At 41.3% G+C, this 17993-nt stretch overlaps 2 protein-coding genes across 7 annotated transcripts in view; one reads left to right on the top strand and one right to left on the bottom strand.

Annotated features, from left to right (window-relative positions):
* Window positions 1–467, bottom strand: part of LOC129177912 (piggyBac transposable element-derived protein 3-like) — a 10801-nt gene extending 10334 nt beyond the window's left edge. The window contains exons 1-2 of one of the 2 annotated variants that reach the window (XM_054769528.1): window positions 386–467; window positions 18–119 (exon numbers count right to left, since the gene is read on the bottom strand). The gene's annotated coding sequence lies outside the window, so the exon portion shown is untranslated. The remainder of the gene's footprint in view (window positions 1–17; window positions 120–385) is intronic. The other variant, XM_054769529.1, reaches the window with a different exon arrangement.
* The window catches only part of LOC129177909 (1-phosphatidylinositol 4,5-bisphosphate phosphodiesterase delta-1-like), a 22692-nt gene extending 4699 nt beyond the window's left edge, over window positions 1–17993 (top strand). For 3 of the 5 annotated variants that reach the window (XM_054769520.1, XM_054769522.1, XM_054769521.1), the window contains exons 3-15: window positions 2002–2230; window positions 4779–4908; window positions 5007–5235; window positions 7711–7912; window positions 9261–9405; window positions 9479–9631; window positions 9718–9870; window positions 9944–10103; window positions 11652–11768; window positions 13267–13445; window positions 13945–14077; window positions 15540–15689; window positions 17769–17993. In XM_054769520.1, coding sequence (XP_054625495.1) covers window positions 2002–2230; window positions 4779–4908; window positions 5007–5235; window positions 7711–7912; window positions 9261–9405; window positions 9479–9631; window positions 9718–9870; window positions 9944–10103; window positions 11652–11768; window positions 13267–13445; window positions 13945–14077; window positions 15540–15689; window positions 17769–17860 — 2072 coding nt within the window. In that variant the 3' untranslated portion in view covers window positions 17861–17993. Of the gene's footprint in view, window positions 1–1164; window positions 1366–2001; window positions 2231–4778; window positions 4909–5006; window positions 5236–7710; window positions 7913–9260; window positions 9406–9478; window positions 9632–9717; window positions 9871–9943; window positions 10104–11651; window positions 11769–13266; window positions 13446–13944; window positions 14078–15539; window positions 15690–17768 lie in introns of those variants that run through there. The other 2 variants (XM_054769523.1, XM_054769525.1) reach the window with 2 other exon arrangements.

Genomic DNA, 17993 nt, shown 5'->3' with positions numbered 1-17993 from the left:
TGAGTGTTGTAACTAACGTCTTTTCTTGCGGTGGATTTCTCCATGGCGTATTGTGAAGATGATCCTTTCTGTCTAACGGTTGCTGGTGTTATCAGACGTCGCAGGTGATCAGCGATATGCTGTGTGGGTGTGTCATCGTGGAGACAATGATTACTCGCACACTGCATGTTCACGTCTCCTGGTTAAACTGTGCGGGATGCACGTCCGTAAATTCTCAGTCTGAGCCGCTATTTCTGCGTTTTTTTACATCCCGCTCCCCCGCAGGCATGAATGAATGAGTGAATTGTGTGCGGGAATACAGTGTTTTCCACGTCGGCAAATTATCCACTCAAAACTTATGCCGTCTATGGGCCAAATACTATCAGAGGTCATTGTTACGTCTTACCTGTGAAATGTTGTTCCCTGAGATTTGGTTTGCAGCACATGAATGAGGCATCTTCTGCGCTCCGACTCCTGCCACATCCAGGATGGCGGCGACGTTGACGTACAGCTCAGCTCTCGATGCGGCATCTACATATATACTGTTTGTCTGTGAGCTACCCCGCTCACCATTAGCGGTGTTTTGATACCCCAACACGTCCTGTACGCCACCCCGGTTAAGCAAAACATCAGGGAAAAACTCATTCAATTTATTTTATATAACATTTTCTTTGAAAAAAAAAGTGGATATATGTGTGTGTGTGTGTGTGTGTGTGTGTGTATATATATATACCAGCCCATCAATATTATTGGCCCAATACTGGCATTAAAATGTAATATTGGTCAATATCGGTATCAGGTTTTTTCCCTATAATGAAAACCCATTAAAAAATGCTGTTTATAGGGCTTTGGGCTCCCGTATTTTCCGACGTCCTGTCGCTGTGAGATTGATAAGTTTTTCACCCTGCAAAACATGCCGCGAAAAATGTCTCGCCGGGGTGACGCGTTGAAAAGCTTTAGTTTGGTGTGGTATTTGGGGAGCGGGCACTCGCGGCTAATTGGCCAAACCGCTGGGCACTCGCTTGAGTGTGGGTTTCAGTCGGTCTAAGTTTCGGTCTCAGGATAGTCCGAAAAGTGTTGGGATTTGTCAGACTGGAAAAAAACGTTTTACTTGTTCCTGGACACCCTGAACGCATCGACATCCCACAATAATCAAGCGGAGTTTGCTCTCCGAAGCAGTTTGATCATCGCCCTCATCAGTCTGCAGGTGGCAGCCGCCAGAGGAACAGTGACTCTTTCTGGTCGTTAAAGTCCTTTCCTTTTTATGTGGACACTCGCGTCTCACTTCAGCAATGTTTATACGTCCGTCAGACTGTAAGTTCCCACGACGTTGAAGTTAGCTTCCGATTCGCTAGCTTCTGATTCGCACTTAAGGGCGAATTTAAGGTGTGTTTTTTTGCTGTGTTTTTCGACGTAACGTTCATTAGAGCGACTGTATATATCACTTTGAAGGTGTAAATCATCTCAATTGCCTAATATGACCATTTTATTGCGGTTGTGTAAATTCGCTGGTGATGCCTTCATTGATCTTCTGTAATCCGAAGTTTCATTCGTTTCCTGTCAACGGTGCATTCAAGGACAAATATAATTTTCAGTGTTAAACGAGAATAGACACAAATGACAGTGATTCTCTTCATTGCACTGTTTTGGTGTCAGTTTCATTTGTATTTAGATATATTTATCTATGTCTTGATAGACGTGCATATGCTTTATATTGTTCACCTGATTACGATTGTATCTTATTTGTGTCTTATAGAAACCATAAACAACTTCATAAACATCTTCCATAGGCATCTTCATAACCGTCCTTCATAAACATACTAATAAGGAGTGGCATGAGCGTAACGGACGTCTACATCATTGTTCTGGCCGGACAACCTGGGGAGTTTGAATATTCGAATCAGTTGCTTTATACGGTCCCTTTTACAGCGGGAAACTTTCTGTGCCCTCGAGAGGCAAGGGGCATGATAGAAAATAATAGAGAGCCACTGCATTAATAAGGTCTTTACTTTGTGTGCGCAGTTTCCCTGGACGACATAGCGGTAGTGCGGCTGGGTCGTCAGACGGAGGGCCTGAAAAAATACACAGACCAGCAGGTTGAGGACTGCTGCTTCTCCATCGTTTTCAAGGACCATCGCAAGAACCTGGACCTCATCGCCAGCTCTCAGGACGAGGCCAAGCAGTGGGTCAGCAGCCTGCAGAAAATGATCGCCAGCCGCAACAACCTCAACCAGCAGCAGAAGACGGAACAGTATCCTTATCGTGGTGTTGTAGCTTTCCCGGGTAGTGTAGCGTTCTCGCTTCTTCTTCTTATTCATTGATGGTTCAGTCATTTCAAATAGACTCGCAGTTGGGGTAGCGTTTAGAACAATACACCCAATGCACACTTCAAGCAAGGGTTGAAGCCTGTCCCATTCGGAATACACAACTTAGAGTTGCGAATGAGTGGCAATAAAACCAACTCTGAACTATTGTCACAGTGCCCTCGCTCTGCACAATCTAATCTCTAATACAATATAGTCAATATGGCAACCAAAATATTACAAACACCTCAGTATGATGCCACATAGCTTTGCACCACTGCCAACGACTGCAACAGTATTCCACCTCCATCAGGGCCACTTTCAAGCGATTCCCTGTGTGCTGTTTGATATATCAACGTGGGCTTTTATGATGGCGGGCTATGCTCACGTCAGGGGTGTCGCAAGTGCGGCTATTTTTTAGCACATTCTAGAAATAGAATTCAACAAGAAAAGTAAAAAAAAAAAAAGAACAGTAAACATTGAAAAATCTGTAGTAATTTTACAGAATAAAGTCTAAATATTAGGAGAAAAAAGCTGCAATTTAACAAGAAAAACTCATTTTACAAGATAAAAAAAATAATAGCATAGTAATAGCATAATGTTGAGATATTCTTAAAAAATATTTTTTCCCAAGTTTTAATATGAACAGAAACCAACAAATAAAATAGGGTTAAATAAAGTCTAAATATGTGAATAAAGTAATAAATATTACTAATATAACCCTTAACTAACCCTAACCCTTATTATATTCTAATGAGAAAAAAGTCGCAATTTTATGAGGAAAAAAATGTAATTTTAGTAGCATAGAGTTGAAATATTAAAGAAAGAAAAAGTCATAACGAGAAACAAAAAAAATTAGGTTGCGGAAAAAGTTGGATCGGAATAAAGTAAGAATATTACAAGAAGAAAGTCTGAAAGAAAAGTTAAAATATGAATAAGTTTAAAGTACATTTTATTGTCATATGCACAATAAATTAAAATAAATTAGAGCAATTAATAGCGGAACAGTGTGCCGAGGACACGTTTTCAATGCATAGCTTCTGGATCCTCCTCATGGAGGATCATAATACGGAAGTGGATGCCGATCACTCCTGCTTTAACTCCAGACTCCTTGGTTTACATGCCCGCTCATGCTGCGACAGAGAGCTTCCATTATGAACAGGTTTATGTGCTGAATCACGCTTCAGAATTTAATTCAAAGTCAACATGGTGAGAAAACTTGAGCAGAGCCGACCAAAGTAATCATGGAAAACTCGCCTACCGGGCAGTTAGCCCAAACAAATGTTCTTCACCACCGATCCACATTTGTCAAAATTGTCCCCCAGCCGTGGGGGTGGCCGGAGAGTGACCAAGCGTGGCCACTCTGTAGTTACGCCACTGCTCTGTGGCCCTCGCTGGAAAAAGCTTGGACGCCCGTGGCTTACATCAAAGGTTTGCATCGTGAGGTGAAGAGCCACACATTCATGAAACCTGCAGGCTCCACCAAAGCTTACATGTCTGCCGTGTGTGAAATCCGTGCATGAACAGCTACGGTATGGGATCATAATAAGTAACGTGGCCTCAGTTGTGTGACTAGACAAGTTTGTACAGTCAGTATTCCTGCACCACAGTGTAAATATTTATACAGCCCTGAGGGTAGAATGATACCTGTGCTAGCTTGTATTTATGATGGAAGATGCCGTCAATTCCGGTGTATCAGCCACTATTTTTTTCATAAACTTTGAACCCTGCGGCTTATACAGCGGTGTGGCTAAATTCTAATCTTGTGACATCTCCTTTACTTCAGAACTAATACTTGTTTAGTGTGCCGCTTGTGAGTCGTGAGCTCTTTCTTTGGCAGGAGCCAATCACAAGCTGTCAGTGGGCTCACAACAAGCTTGTCAGTGGAGGTCAGTGTGTATATATGCCAGTATAACAACATGACAGTCTGACTCACAGTGTCATATTTCAAAGAACACTTTACTAACAGCACTGAATTCATCACACAGCAACTTAATACTCAAAAGGTGTATATACAAATATACAAACATGTCCCAATATATACTTAAAAAAAAACCAAAAAAACATTTGCGTCAGAGCAAAGCATTCATTGGGGTGCTGCAATGACGTCAGCTTCCCTTGCAGCGCCATTTTTTATGCTTTCTATGCTCCTCCAATTAAATGGTTTTCTCAAACGAAATGCATTATGGGCAAACTTTAAATGTTTTTTTTATTATTAAACTCATTTTGATAAATGTTAAATTGAGTGATGACCTCCTGCAATTCCCAATGGGTTGGCAAGCTCGTTATTCATAGCTCATGTTTGGCTCCTGTCAAATAAAGAGCTGACTGTGTGTCACGATATGCCACTTTATGACGTGGACGCGTGCGGCTTATACACCGGTGTGGCTTATATATGTACACATCTGTTTTTTCCTCTTAATTATACACCGGAATCTACAGTAGACTTGCTCTTTTTGGTACATTTGCACTTGCCTTACATGAAACCCTTTCCAGCTGGATCTTCAGCTGCCTGAGCAAAGCCGACAAGAATAAAGATGACAAGCTGAGTAAGTCGGATGTCAAGAGGTTCATGCGCCTCATCAACATTGACGTGGAGGACGCTTATGCCGAGATGCTCTTCGAGGTGATACCGATCGTTCCGATTCTCCCCAATAATCACAACCTAAGTAACAATAATGTTCATTTGTGAGGTGTGTGTCGTATGACTTTGACATCAAATAGAAATGTGACAAATCCAAGTCTGGATACCTGGCTGGAGAGGAGATCAAAGACTTCTACGACCTGTTGACCTACCGGGAGGAAATTGACGTGATCTACCAGGAGTATGCCAAGTCTGCAGGCTTCATGAGTCCTGAGAACCTTGTGGAGTTCCTCCTGAAGGAACAGAGAGAGAAGGCAACACTGGCAGACGCACGCACGATTATTGACAAGTTTGAGCTCGATGAAAAAGGTCAGACGCTTTCATCCGGCATGTTTTTCTTTCAGTCACTAGCGATGCTGCACATCATCCACAATAGACGAGGTCTTCTTCCATAGCCCTGATGTAGAAAATGTACGATTAGTTTATCAATAAATTAGGGATGCCACCGATCAGTATCGGCCGATTTCCGTGAAAAAGCATGTGGGCATATGCCGATAATGCCCTTTAAACCCCGATCACAAAAGCTGATCACCTGTGGCTCGTGCTATTGCAGCCTGTAGTGAGCGTCGCCTGCCCGCTGTCCTTCACACACCGTGAGGGTGTGCCAAACCCAAAGCAAACACGTCTGCCGTGTGGAACTTGCCTGCCGTTTGTGAGAGTGATATCAATTTTGCGCCCTGCAAAAACAGTTTTCCAGGCTCTCGATGTGACCATCAGTCGAACGGCAGCTAACGCAGCCGAAGCGCTGGACAACGCTTGCCCGTATGCGCTTTACTGTCAGCAGTCTGAAGCAAATAACCCGAAAAATAATTGAAATCATCGGACTAGGTGAGCATCCTCTCTCGGCCGTGGAAGACACCGGGTTAGCCAACAAGACCCAGCATTTGTGATGTACACACTCTTAGGGCTGTGCAATTGGGTTGAAAAAAATAGCAGTGTCTGCTGTTGACTACACAAACTCGGAACTATTTTGTACAAACTTAAGTTTCTAGGATTTAGCAATCCTTTGAATCGCTGAATTAATATTTAGTTGTACGACCACAGTTTTTTTGCTTCACATCTGTGTGGCATGGAGTCAACCGACTTGCGGCACCTTTCGTCTGTTATTCCACTCCAAGATTCTTTAACCACATTCCACAATTCATGGACGTTTCTTGATTTTGCTTTGGAAACGGCATTTTTGATGAAACCCTGGATTAACGTGGTTTGTCACACTGGACTGCTGCTATTTTCAACACTGCTGCATGTCCTTTCACATCCAAAGTCTCCTTAAAGAAGGCGTCTCATCCTCTGGAATTCTCACCAGCGATAAAGGTTCTCTTTTAGCACATACTGATATCCTATCGCATTGTTTTGGAGGGGGCCCATTTCCTCTCGGTAGTGGCGTGAGGCTGCTACAATAACACTGTGGCTGTCGCTTGCTTTATATACAGCTCACTTGTGTAAATACAACATTGTTGGAGTTTTGTAGTCAAAGTAGGCTTGTCCCGTTAAGTGTGCTGTTAGCTTCCACATGCTAGCTGTTTCTCTCTTTGGAACGCACAGAAAAGGGAAATATACCGTATGTGTGTTTCACATATTTAACTTAATTTTATTTTTTACAATGATTATGTAGAGGATGTTTTAAGGCTGTAAAACCCCTCACCATGCACATTATACTCTTTTCTCAGACAGGCAAAAACATTTTCTCGCATATTCTCTCTTGTTGAAAAACACTGTCAAAGTTCAAACCTTCCTTTTGAATTTTAAGGATCAACCTTAATGATCAACACAAGAACTGAAGTCACCCACGCATATTTCACTCCTTCGACCGTGCCTCTTCGTCCTGGTGCCGCTCCGCTGTACTGTAGCGTTTTTGTATCTTTGTTAAAACATATTGCTGCAGACAAACCGAAGATTCATTTACAAGCTAGCAAGCACGCTCGTGATGACACAGGAGACACGGCAGGACGGCACGAAGGAGATTCATTGATTGACAATGGTCTACAGCCAACCAGGACGCAGAAAACAATGGGCGGTGCAGACAGACGAGGGATGGAAGATATAGATACTCAACTTGCCAAAATTAAATTTTCTTAAACGGCCAGGCTCAGCCTGTAACAGCGTTCAGAGTTGTAATTTAAAAAAATTAAATAAAAGTAAGATGCACTAAAACAAATCAGTGAAAGGTGAACCGCAATTGAGCGAGGTGACGCTGAACTTACTACCTCCTCTGTCTGTATAAAGACAGTGTTTGGAACAGACTGTGGTACTATACCCTCGTGAAGATCAGTTGAACAGCATTGTACCAGAGAACATCCATCCATCCATCCATCCATCCATCCATCCATCCATCCATCCATCCATCCATCCATCCATCCATTTTCTATGCCGCTTCTCCTGTTTAGGGTCGCGGGGGTATGCTGGAGCAAAAAAAAAAGAGAGAAAAAAGGACATTAACAATAGAAGAAGGACAGACCGTCTTCACACTTAGAAATTGGAGTGTTCTCAAACGTTTGACCTTTAGTGTGTGTGCACGCCACTACTTTTAATTTTTATCAAAGTACGGCAATGCAAAAGAGTGATCGTCCACATTTATTAAAGTAAGTGCAATAATGTGTACAGATGAATGGAATCCCATGCAAATTTGCATCGTACTGAGAAGTGGCGCAAATATAATCTTCCTTTTTATAGCTGAAAAAAAGGCAACCAAAAATAGGAAAGACCTCTCAGAATGATGCAGTGCTAACTATAACCACTGTAACACACACACGCCTCACTGGTTGCATGTTTGTGCTTTTCCAGCCAAGGAGAAGAACGTGTTGACTAAAGACGGCTTCCTCGTGTACCTGCACCATCCTGACACCTTGATCGCCAACCCAGAGCACAAGGAGGTGTACCAGGACATGAGCCAGCCTCTAAACCACTATTTCATCTCCTCCTCACACAACACCTACCTCACGGAGGATCAGCTGAAAGGGCCGAGCAGCACAGAGGCTTATGTCAGGTGACCCCTTCCGTCACATCTTTTGACCCTCCTCCACGGTCTGGCTCGTTTTGAAGGCAAATTGGACCTGCAATACGCCAATATCAGTTCTTGGTTCCCTCTTGGAGGCCATTCAACATTGCTCGGTTTTGAATGAGAGCTGTCGTGTTGCCTGCACGTTCAGGGATGTCCAAAGTGCCGCCTGCAGTTTTATTTATTTATTTTTTTTTAAATTGAACTGCGGCATACAGTGTTCCCTCGCTCCATCGCAGTTCACCTTTCGTGGATTCGCCGTTTTGCGAATTTTTGTAGTGCAATTTTAGTGTTTTTTTTTTTATTATTAATTTAATTTTTTTTTTTTAATACAGTGTATGAACGCTGTCCCTTTTTAAGAAGAATTGCATAGTGAGAAGTTGAGTGTTGAGTTATGTGCTTTCACACAGGCAGTGGTGTCTCTCTCTATTCTCTCTCTTCTGTCTGCACCGCTCATTGTCTTCTGTGTCCTGATTGGCTGTAGACCATTGCCAATCAATCTCCTTCGTGCCGTCTCTCGTTGTGGTCATGGCTACCAAACTAGCTAACCGTGTGGGCTGCTTGCTAACCGCCAATACTGTGAACAGTAGAAGAAACAGAAGAAGCTAACCGTGTGAGGAAAATAGGACGACAGGAGCGATATGTCTTAACAAGGATACAAACCACTGCAGCGGAACGGCGCCAGTACGGAGAGGCACTCATAGGAGTGAAATACGCGCTTGTCAATTAATGATTTCTTGTGTCCAACCTAGTAGGTTTGAGCATTAAAATTCCAACGAAATGTGAACTTTGAAAGTGTTTAAACAAGAGAGAAATGTGAGAACATGTTAATGCCTGTTGGAGAAAAGTATATAAAGTGTATGAAGAGCGGTTTTACAGCCTTAAAACATATATAATCATTGTAACAACAGCGATTTTGGGAACCTGTCCCTCGCGATAACCGAGGGAACACTGTAATGTAAAAATATTCATAATAATTAAAAAACCCCAGAAAAAATGTAAAAATCTGCAGACATTTTACAATACTAAAGTCAAAATATTGATATTAAAAAGTAGGGATGTGCGAAAATTCCGATGCCATAAAAATGTAATATCGGTTTATGTCGGTATCAGGTTTTTCCTTATAATGAAAACTGATAATAAAAAAGTGGTGTGTGTGTGTGTACTGTGTATAGGGTCGTGGGTGGGCTGCAGATGGCACCGACGTTAAAAAATATATATAAAATTTAAAACAGCTAAAATGGAAAAGACCAAAGTTGCTACTAGTAATAGGCTTGTTCAGCTAAAGCTGAGATGCAGTTATTTGAATGTTATTTGATTTGATTCTCTCTGTCAGGGCTCTGCTGAAGGGCTGCCGCTGTGTGGAGCTGGACTGCTGGGACGGATCAGACGACGAGCCGGTCGTCTACCACGGCTACACGCTTACCTCCAAGATCCTCTTCAAGGACGCCATTAAAGCCATCAAGGACTACGCCTTTAAGGTGTGCTTGGTATCATCACGTGTATCCTACCATCTTTCCCAATCAAACCATTGTTATCCTGTGTCGACTCCAGACTTCTGAATACCCAGTCATCCTCTCCCTGGAAAACCACTGCAGCGTGGAGCAGCAGGAAGTCATGGCCCATCACATGACTTCCATCTTGGGCAGCGCGCTGCTCACGTCTCCCCTCGGGGACGGCATGCCCGCAAACTTCCCCTCTCCTGAGGTGAGTTTCCAGTCGCTGAGGAGTAGTTTTCCCTTTTGGAAAGGTGACGATACTTGCTCCTCCTGTGCCCCCGTGTTTCCATCTAGGAGCTGAAGAGGAAGTTTTTGATCAAAGCCAAGAGGCTGAACAAACTAGAGGCCACTTTTGCTCCCGAGACGCCGGCTATTGATGACTCTGACGTAACAGAGGAAGAAGAATCAGATGATGATGATGAGGAGGAGGAAGAAGAAAAGAGTAAGGTGAGTGGAGGGGTGAAGCAAAAAAAGTTTCATTCAATTGAGAATTTGAAATTATTTTGAATGCAACGTGCAGAAGAAAAAGAAACTGAAGCTAGCGAAAGCGCTGTCCGACATGGTGATCTACTGCAAGAGCGTCCACTTTCACGGCTTTGAGGACGCCAGGACAAACCTGAGCTTCTACGAGATGTCGTCCTTTAAAGAGAAAAAGGCCACTGAACTCGCAGAGGAGTCGGGTAAGGAAGGCATGAGCAGCTGATTACAGAAACATTGTGAGAGCTCGAAAGAAAGGCCCTAAAACAACTCTGTGACATCAGCAACAACCTGCGGAAAACCCAATAACAGCAAAAATGGAAAAATCAGCAGAAATTTGACAAGAATAAAGTCAAAATATGAAAAGTAAAGGTCTGTAATTTTACGATTAAATATTACGTTGAAATATTATGAGGAAAAATTAATGTCATTTTAGTAGCATAGAGTTGAAATATGAAAGAAAACATGTTTTTTTAAAAGTCCTAATACTGTATTATGAGAAACAAACAAAACAACCAATCAAGTTGTAATTTTTTGAAAATTTCGCTGAGTAAAAATTTATTTGATGAGAATAAAGTAAAAATACTGTGGGGAACTAAGTCAAAATTACAGGAGAAAATTTATAAGAAGGGAGTTGAAATTGTTGGGGTAAAAAATTCTCTAATTTTACAAGAATAAAGTCAAAATATCAAGAGGAAAAACGTCACAATTTTATGAGAATAAACTGCAGTAATAAACTGGACTGGACTGGAACTGCAATAATATGAGGAAAAAATTGTCATCGGTGTTCATGCGCTCACCCCGTTCATTCTGTTTAAAACACAAACATTCCCACCCTGGGGATGTGGCATCCGCCTTAGAAATCGCTTTTGTGCCGTCGTTCATGTTGGCGTACGCTGGCTCACGACGCTAATTGGCTGCTGGCTAAGGTAGCCCCGCCTCCACGCACAGGGCACAAAGGGGGGGGAGACGACAGGAGGGTTCACTCTCTGCGTTCATTCCACTGTATCGTGCACAGACAGCCGCAGAGTGGACCCTCTTGTCATCCGCCTGAAAGAGAGACCAAGAATACAAACACGAATGTCAGTTTATTCAGGCCGCTGAAAATGATTGACGTCTTTTTTATTTGGATTTATTTTTTTTTGTTATGGTTCGATTAATCGATGTATCGATTATCGTGATAGGCCTAGCATCTGAGATTCACCAGTCCACAAAACCTTTACATACGTCACAAACCTTTTCAATCAAGGACCACATGTGCGTGGGCCACTTGGATAGATTTTCTACATTTTAAATATACTAAAACCAATCCTGTGTAGCTCAATAAATGCTTGTGTCATTGGTGACCAAGCAAGTCAGTGTATTATCCAATAATATACCTCATTAATAATAAGTTCATTTGACTTTTTTTTTTTTTACAATATGCCAAGGGCCAATAAAAACAAGCTGCTGGCTGAAAATGGCCTCCAGGCCACACTTTGGACTCTGCTGGCCTAAGGCAATGACATAATCATTGATGCTACTTGAGGAAAATAGTCCAACATTCCAAAACTCTCTCAGCATTCACACAATAATAAACACTGTTAAATTCATTCCTCGCTGACAATGGCAACTAAAATGGAAGATTATTGTTTTTAGGAAAAGTCCAAGTCATGAGATTGCTCAGGCGTACCTTATGTGCTTTCCATAAAAGGAGAGATTTGCTATGAGACTATTCTTTATGCTGGTTAGCTGCGTGTGTGTTCCTACAGCAAATGATTACATCATTCACAACGTGGACAAGCTGAGCCGCATCTATCCAGCCGGCTCCAGGACCGACTCCTCCAACTACAACCCCGTGCCTCTCTGGAACGCCGGCTGCCAGATGGGTACGTGACACTCCTGATCTAAACGTTCACACAAGTTTACAAATAGCAAGAATGCACATTTTGCACTTTGGATCTTGAGGAGGTTCTAAGTAGAGCTTCAAAATGCCAAAAGAAGAAACTGGAGTATGACAAAAAATGAGTAAGCAATTTATTGCAAAAAAGCATTCAAGTGAAATAGGCTGTTTGTCAAACGTTTAAGACCATTGCTAAAAAATAAAAAACAAACAGCCCAAGCCCCCCTAAAACAGAAATAAAATCTATTAAAAAGGAGTGAGTGATGAGTAGCTGTGCCATTCTTGTTAATGAGGTGGTGAAGATGGCTTCACGGAGGGCATCCACTGTCTGGAACCCCCAAATGTTCTCCATTGGATTTGGATGAGGGGCACACGCAGGATGGTCCAAAAGAGTGAGCTTATTCCTCTGGAAGAAGTCCTTTGTGAAGTGCAGCGTTGTCCTGTTGATAAGCTAGTCATTCCCACACAGATGAGGGCCTTCAGTCATGAGGGATGCCCCGCGGCAATATCTCCACATATTTGTCTGCCGTTTGACGCCCCTGCACAACCTGATGCTCCATTGTTCCATTGAAGGATCTTGATCTCCACTGTGCCGTGTGGAAAACATCTCAGGTGGGATCTCCTTGTCATGTCAGTAGCGTTGGAAGCCATCAGTACCGTCAAGGGAGAATAAAACTTTCTTCCACCTCTCAATGTCCCATGTTTGGGGCTCTCCTGCAAATTTCAAACACCTAGTTTTGTGGCATTGAAGAAGACAAGGCCTTTTGAAGAGGCTTTTTCTCCTGAAAAGCCTTCTCTGGCAGATGGCGTCTGATTATTGGACTGCACTCAGCACATTAACAACCTTCATTTGGGCCGAGGATGGTCCCGTGTCTTGACGGACAGCCACATGACTCCTATTCTTTATTATACGTATTCTGACAGATGACTCTAGATGATCCTCCGGCTCAGGGCCGGTGACATTTCTTTGGGTCCACCGCTTGACTTTTTTGTTCCATGAGCCTCAGGATGTTTGAAGAAGTTTGAAATGACCGTCTTACTGCGTCCAACCTCAGCAGCAATGGCGCTCTGCGAGAGGCCTTGCTTATGCAGCACAACAACCCCATCGTGTTCAAAGAGAGAAAGCTTTTTTGCCTTTGCCATCAAGAGATCATGAGTGTCAATACCGGACACTAAATCACATTCAATCCACATTTTGACCAACATTTTGGTCTTTAAAGGCTATGGTATTAAATTATTGATCAGCCTATTTCACTTTGATGCTTGTTTAAAATAATTTGCTTACTTCAAAAATGTTTTATCTTTCTCCCATTTCTTCTTTTTGCATTTCGAAGCTCTCCTTAGAACCTCCTCAAGATCCAACAGTGCTAAATGTAAATTCTTGCTATTTTTCAACTTAACCTTTTGATCAGGCATGTATGAGCAAACAAAGCAAATTAGAGCGGACGCAATTCTCACCTTTGCCCGTTGCGCTTCCCTCCCAGTGGCTTTGAACTTTCAGACCAGCTGCTCAGAGATGGATTTAAACCAGGGCCGGTTCCTCACTAACGGACAGAGCGGGTACATCCTAAAACCAGCCTACATGAGGAACAGCGCCACGGACTTCGACCCGATCACTCTGACCCGAGGAGACTGGCTGAAGCACAAGACGCTCCATGTGATGGTCAGTGCTTGTCAGCTTGAAGGAAGCCTTGAGTTAGTATGTATTGTACGGGTGAAACACCACATGGATTCATCGCCTGGTTTTTCCAGTCCAGAACATTTGGGGTACGGTACAGAGGCGTACCGAGTTCCCACACACTGTAAGTAGGTGGGTTAGGCTGAGCAAATCAAGCGCTCCTTTTCTCCTACATGTGACGTGTTATAAACAAACATGGCCTCAGACACCTCTAGTCGCACCAGACGCTCCGCAAACACTTCATGACGAATTGTATTTAAAGGGGACTTTCCTCTTGTCTGACCTATAAATGTTATTACAGTGTTGTATTCTTGCGTTAAACGATGCTAACGCATCAGAAAATGAGGTCTGCGCATTTGGAAGTGAGACCTGATAGCAGTTTTGGATGACAATAATCGTGCATTGTTTTGACTGTACCATGGTGATGGCGTACTGTAACAACCCCACTGTTACATTACTGTGACATATGCTTACCTGTCACCAGGTTATATCGGCTCAGCAGCTCCCGAAAGTAAACAAGAAGAAGTCCTCCATCGTGGACCCGCTGGTGAAGGTGGAGGTGTACGGCGTGCCGGCTGACACGGCTGTGAAAGAAACCAGCACTGTAGAAAACAATGGTGGTATTCTTCTTGTACTGACAATGTATACAACTTCACAGAATGTAGTTTTTATTCTAACTAGTCACTAAGACAGAGAACCGGTTGTAATATTTTACCCGCTAAATCAGGGGTGTCCAAAGTGTGGACTGGGAGCCATTAGCCACCCATGGCTCATTCTAAAAGTATTTTTTTAAAAAGTAAATATTTTTAAAAATGTATTTCATGAGACTGTCATATTATGACAAAAAATAACATTAGTAGCATAGAGTTGAAATATTAAAGAAAAAATGTTATTTTTTAAACATAAGAGAAAAATAAATAATATGGGTATATAGACATATTACGAGAAATATTAAGAGCAAAAAGTTGTATTTTAACGACAACATAAGTCAATTTTCTGAGAATAAACAGCATAGAGTTGAAATATTAAAAGAAAAATGTTCTTTTATTAAGTTGTAATAAATTAATAATATGAGAATAAATGGTGATATGTATTATGAGAGGAACCTTTACAAGAACAAAGTTGAAATAGTTGGAAAAATTAAAAAACAGCAGAAGTGGGGAAATAACAGCTGTAATTTTACGAAAATAAAGTCAAAATATTAAGAGAAAAAAGTAATATTCTAACGAAGTCGCAATTTTACGAGAATAAGCTCATAATGATCTTGAATATCTTTCCTGATTTATTATCAGGAAAGATATTCAAGATCATTTTTCCCCCAGTTTAGATCTGATGTGTTTTCCAAGTGTTCCTTTAATTTTTTTGAGCAGTATATATTATGAGGAAAACATTTATGTAGCATAAAGTTGAAATATTAAAGACAAAATCTTACTTTTTAAAAGTGGTAATGTTATGAGAGACAAAAGGTGGTAATTTGGGGGAAATTAGGTTGCGGAAAAAGATAGGATATGGGAATAAAGTACAAATATTAGTAGAAGAAACTTTAGAAGACGAAAGTTGGCAGTTGGCAAATAAATTTAAAAAGTAGAAGAAATGGGGATAAAAATGTAATTTATGAGAATAAAGTCAAAATATTAAGAGGAAAAAGCTGTATTGAAATGACAAAGAAGATGCAATTTCATTTAAAGTCATAATAATATTGAAAAAAAATCAACATTATTTAAGAAAGTTGAAATATTGATAACATAAAAAAAGCAAAAATGGGGAGGAAAAAAAGACAGAAGTTAACAGTAATAATAATTTCACTATATGACAAAGCTGGCATGCAGTTTTTTCTTGAAATATACTGGATGGAACTTGTCAGTATCATGTCAAAGTGGGCCTTGCATGCTTTCACGCTGCCCTAAATAGACCACTTCGGTTGAGGATTGTGGTTTGAAGACATGTTTAGTGCATACATTAGCTGGACTTCTCGCTCTCCTGACCATGTTCTTGCCGCCTTCCATATGCGTTCAGGGTTTAGGTTTAGGGTTAGTCCATGGTCACAACTGATGGATTCTGTTTTTCTCGTTGTTGTAGGTTTTAACCCGGCATGGAATGAAAATTTCCAGTTTGACATCTACGTTCCAGAGCTTGCCTTGGTGCGCTTCCTCGTGGAGGACCATGATTCCACGTCTGATAATGAGTTTGTTGCGCAGTACACACTTCCACTCAACACTTTAAAGATGGGTAAGTCCTCTTGCATCGCTTTGCACTTACTTTGGGGATGTACCAACATTTGGACACATTGGAGGGCCGTACACTGAGAAATCAAAGGATTCTGAGGCCATTTGGATGTATTTCGTAGACAGGATAAAACTAATCCCTTGTGATATGCAACAAAGTTATACAACGCTCACAAAAAGTTTGGCTTTCAGGTGAAATTTCAGGATGATCCGACCATGCACTTCCTTGGATCCCCACGCATTCATGGCCCTGCAAATTTGCAGATTTTTTATTTTGAAAAATTGCCTCTTTTGACAAAAATATATTAAAAATCAAAGTATATAGAATAATTTATAAATACAGGTAAAATGTACAGCATCCAAAAAAAAAGTTTGTCTTTATGCTTTGCTGATAATGTTTTTTCATCACATGTTGAGATTTCGCAGCTAATTGGTTCCAGACGCGACCATAATAAGTGAATTTCCGTGTAAAGTATTATTCCTTCTTTAGATGTTTTCATATTTGGAGCATAGAAAACCTTTTTGTGACCTTCTAAACACAGGTTTTTAACATTAGAACCCTCTAAACATGACATAACTCCCTTGATAAATTGACATGTGTCATTTCCTCGTCTCTCTGTATCACACAGGCTGGATGACAAGAGGGTCCACTCTGCGTCTGTCTGTGCGCACTGGTTCCATCGTGGAATAAACCCTCCTCTCATTCAGCCTCTTTGGGGAGGCGGGGCTACTAGTGAGTGCACACAGAGTGCTAGCATCAGGTTAGCCTTGTGAGCCAGCATACGCTAACATGAATGAAGGCACAGAAGCGATGGATCCCCAGTGTGGGAATATTTGGGGTTTTAAACAGAATGAACGCATGAACACTGACAAACCGGTGTCGCATTTGTTCCTTGTGACTTGTATGCACACCTGAAACACAACCATCCTTTGCAGTTTTACCATCCATCTTTTATGCCGCTTATCCTCAACTGGGGGCGAGTGGGAAATACTGCTGGAGGTGCAACAGCGCCTTCTGAGGCATTTGGTCGGCAAAGTAAACACAGTATAAACAAAATGGCGCAAAATGTTGCGCGCTCACAGACGGTGTCGTTTGCTACATTGCAAAACAAATGCAAGCTTTTAAAACGGTTGAAAAGCCAACATTTGGGGAAATGTTGCACAGAATTGCCTGGGAGAACGTACATGTGCAACACGTCACCAACAGCAATTCCTCCACTGTACAACCCCGTAAAAGAAGACCTGTTGAAGGACAGCACAAACTATATGACCCCCTACATTAGTTTAACTATGCACTACATAACTGTGTGTGTGTGTGTGTGTGTGTTTGTGTGGTTTTTATTGGAGTGTTTTTTTTTCTTAACAGAGACAGGGTCTATTTTTTTTATTGTTTTGGGTTATTATTGTGATTTTGTGCAGTTTTTGCTAAAAGAGACTGAGAATCCATTTTATTTTCATTGAGGTTTTGTTTGTTTATTACGTTGAATTTATTTAAAAGCTCTTGACATACCAATTCCAATGTTAAATGCTCTTGAGAAATTAAAGTTTATTATTATGCCATTAGAGTTAATGAATAAATGGTCTAAAAAAATGTTGTCAATAATATTGATTATCGGCAATAGTTTGTAGGACAATTATCGACATTTGTGACAGGCCTGGTATTACCCAATATACTGTAGTAGACGTAAAATAGAGAAAGTTAGCATGGTAATAGCAAAATGAATAAGCAAATATATTAAAAATAATAATCAATACAGTTAAAAAATTAAAAAAAAATGATTACATAAAAAAAAAAACATATATGACATCATAGACAACACAGAGTACTTCCTGCAGTGGCTACTGTCTCATCAATGTAACTTTACTGCCACCTAGTGACATGAAGTAACACCCCATAGTCACCTTTACACTCCAACCACCCCATATAGTAGACATAATCAGAGAGAAAATAAGCCATTTAGGATATAAATTCAACTTGTGCTCGTGTGTGTCGCAAAACCCAACAATATTGTTGGTCATGCTGTGCACAAAGAGCCCCTCATGTCCTTTTAAGTGTCAATAATCATGTTGTGTTCCCACACAGGATACAGACACGTGCCTCTGCTCAATAAAAATGGCGACGTTGTCCCCGCAGCCGCACTCTTTGTACACGTCATGGTCGTTGATGCTGAGTGAAGACTCCACCAGCCGGCATCTTCTGGAATCGACATTACACGTTCATTTTTTTTTTTTTTTTTACTTTTAGGTACTTTCATGCAAATAACAAGTCTATGACGAAACGCATTACATTGTCATTTTTTTAGGTAAA

The sequence above is a fragment of the Dunckerocampus dactyliophorus genome, chromosome 2, assembly GCF_027744805.1.
Source record: "Dunckerocampus dactyliophorus isolate RoL2022-P2 chromosome 2, RoL_Ddac_1.1, whole genome shotgun sequence".
In the NCBI taxonomy this organism is placed as follows: domain Eukaryota; kingdom Metazoa; phylum Chordata; class Actinopteri; order Syngnathiformes; family Syngnathidae; genus Dunckerocampus; species Dunckerocampus dactyliophorus.
This window is presented reverse-complemented; position numbering and strand designations above follow the sequence as displayed.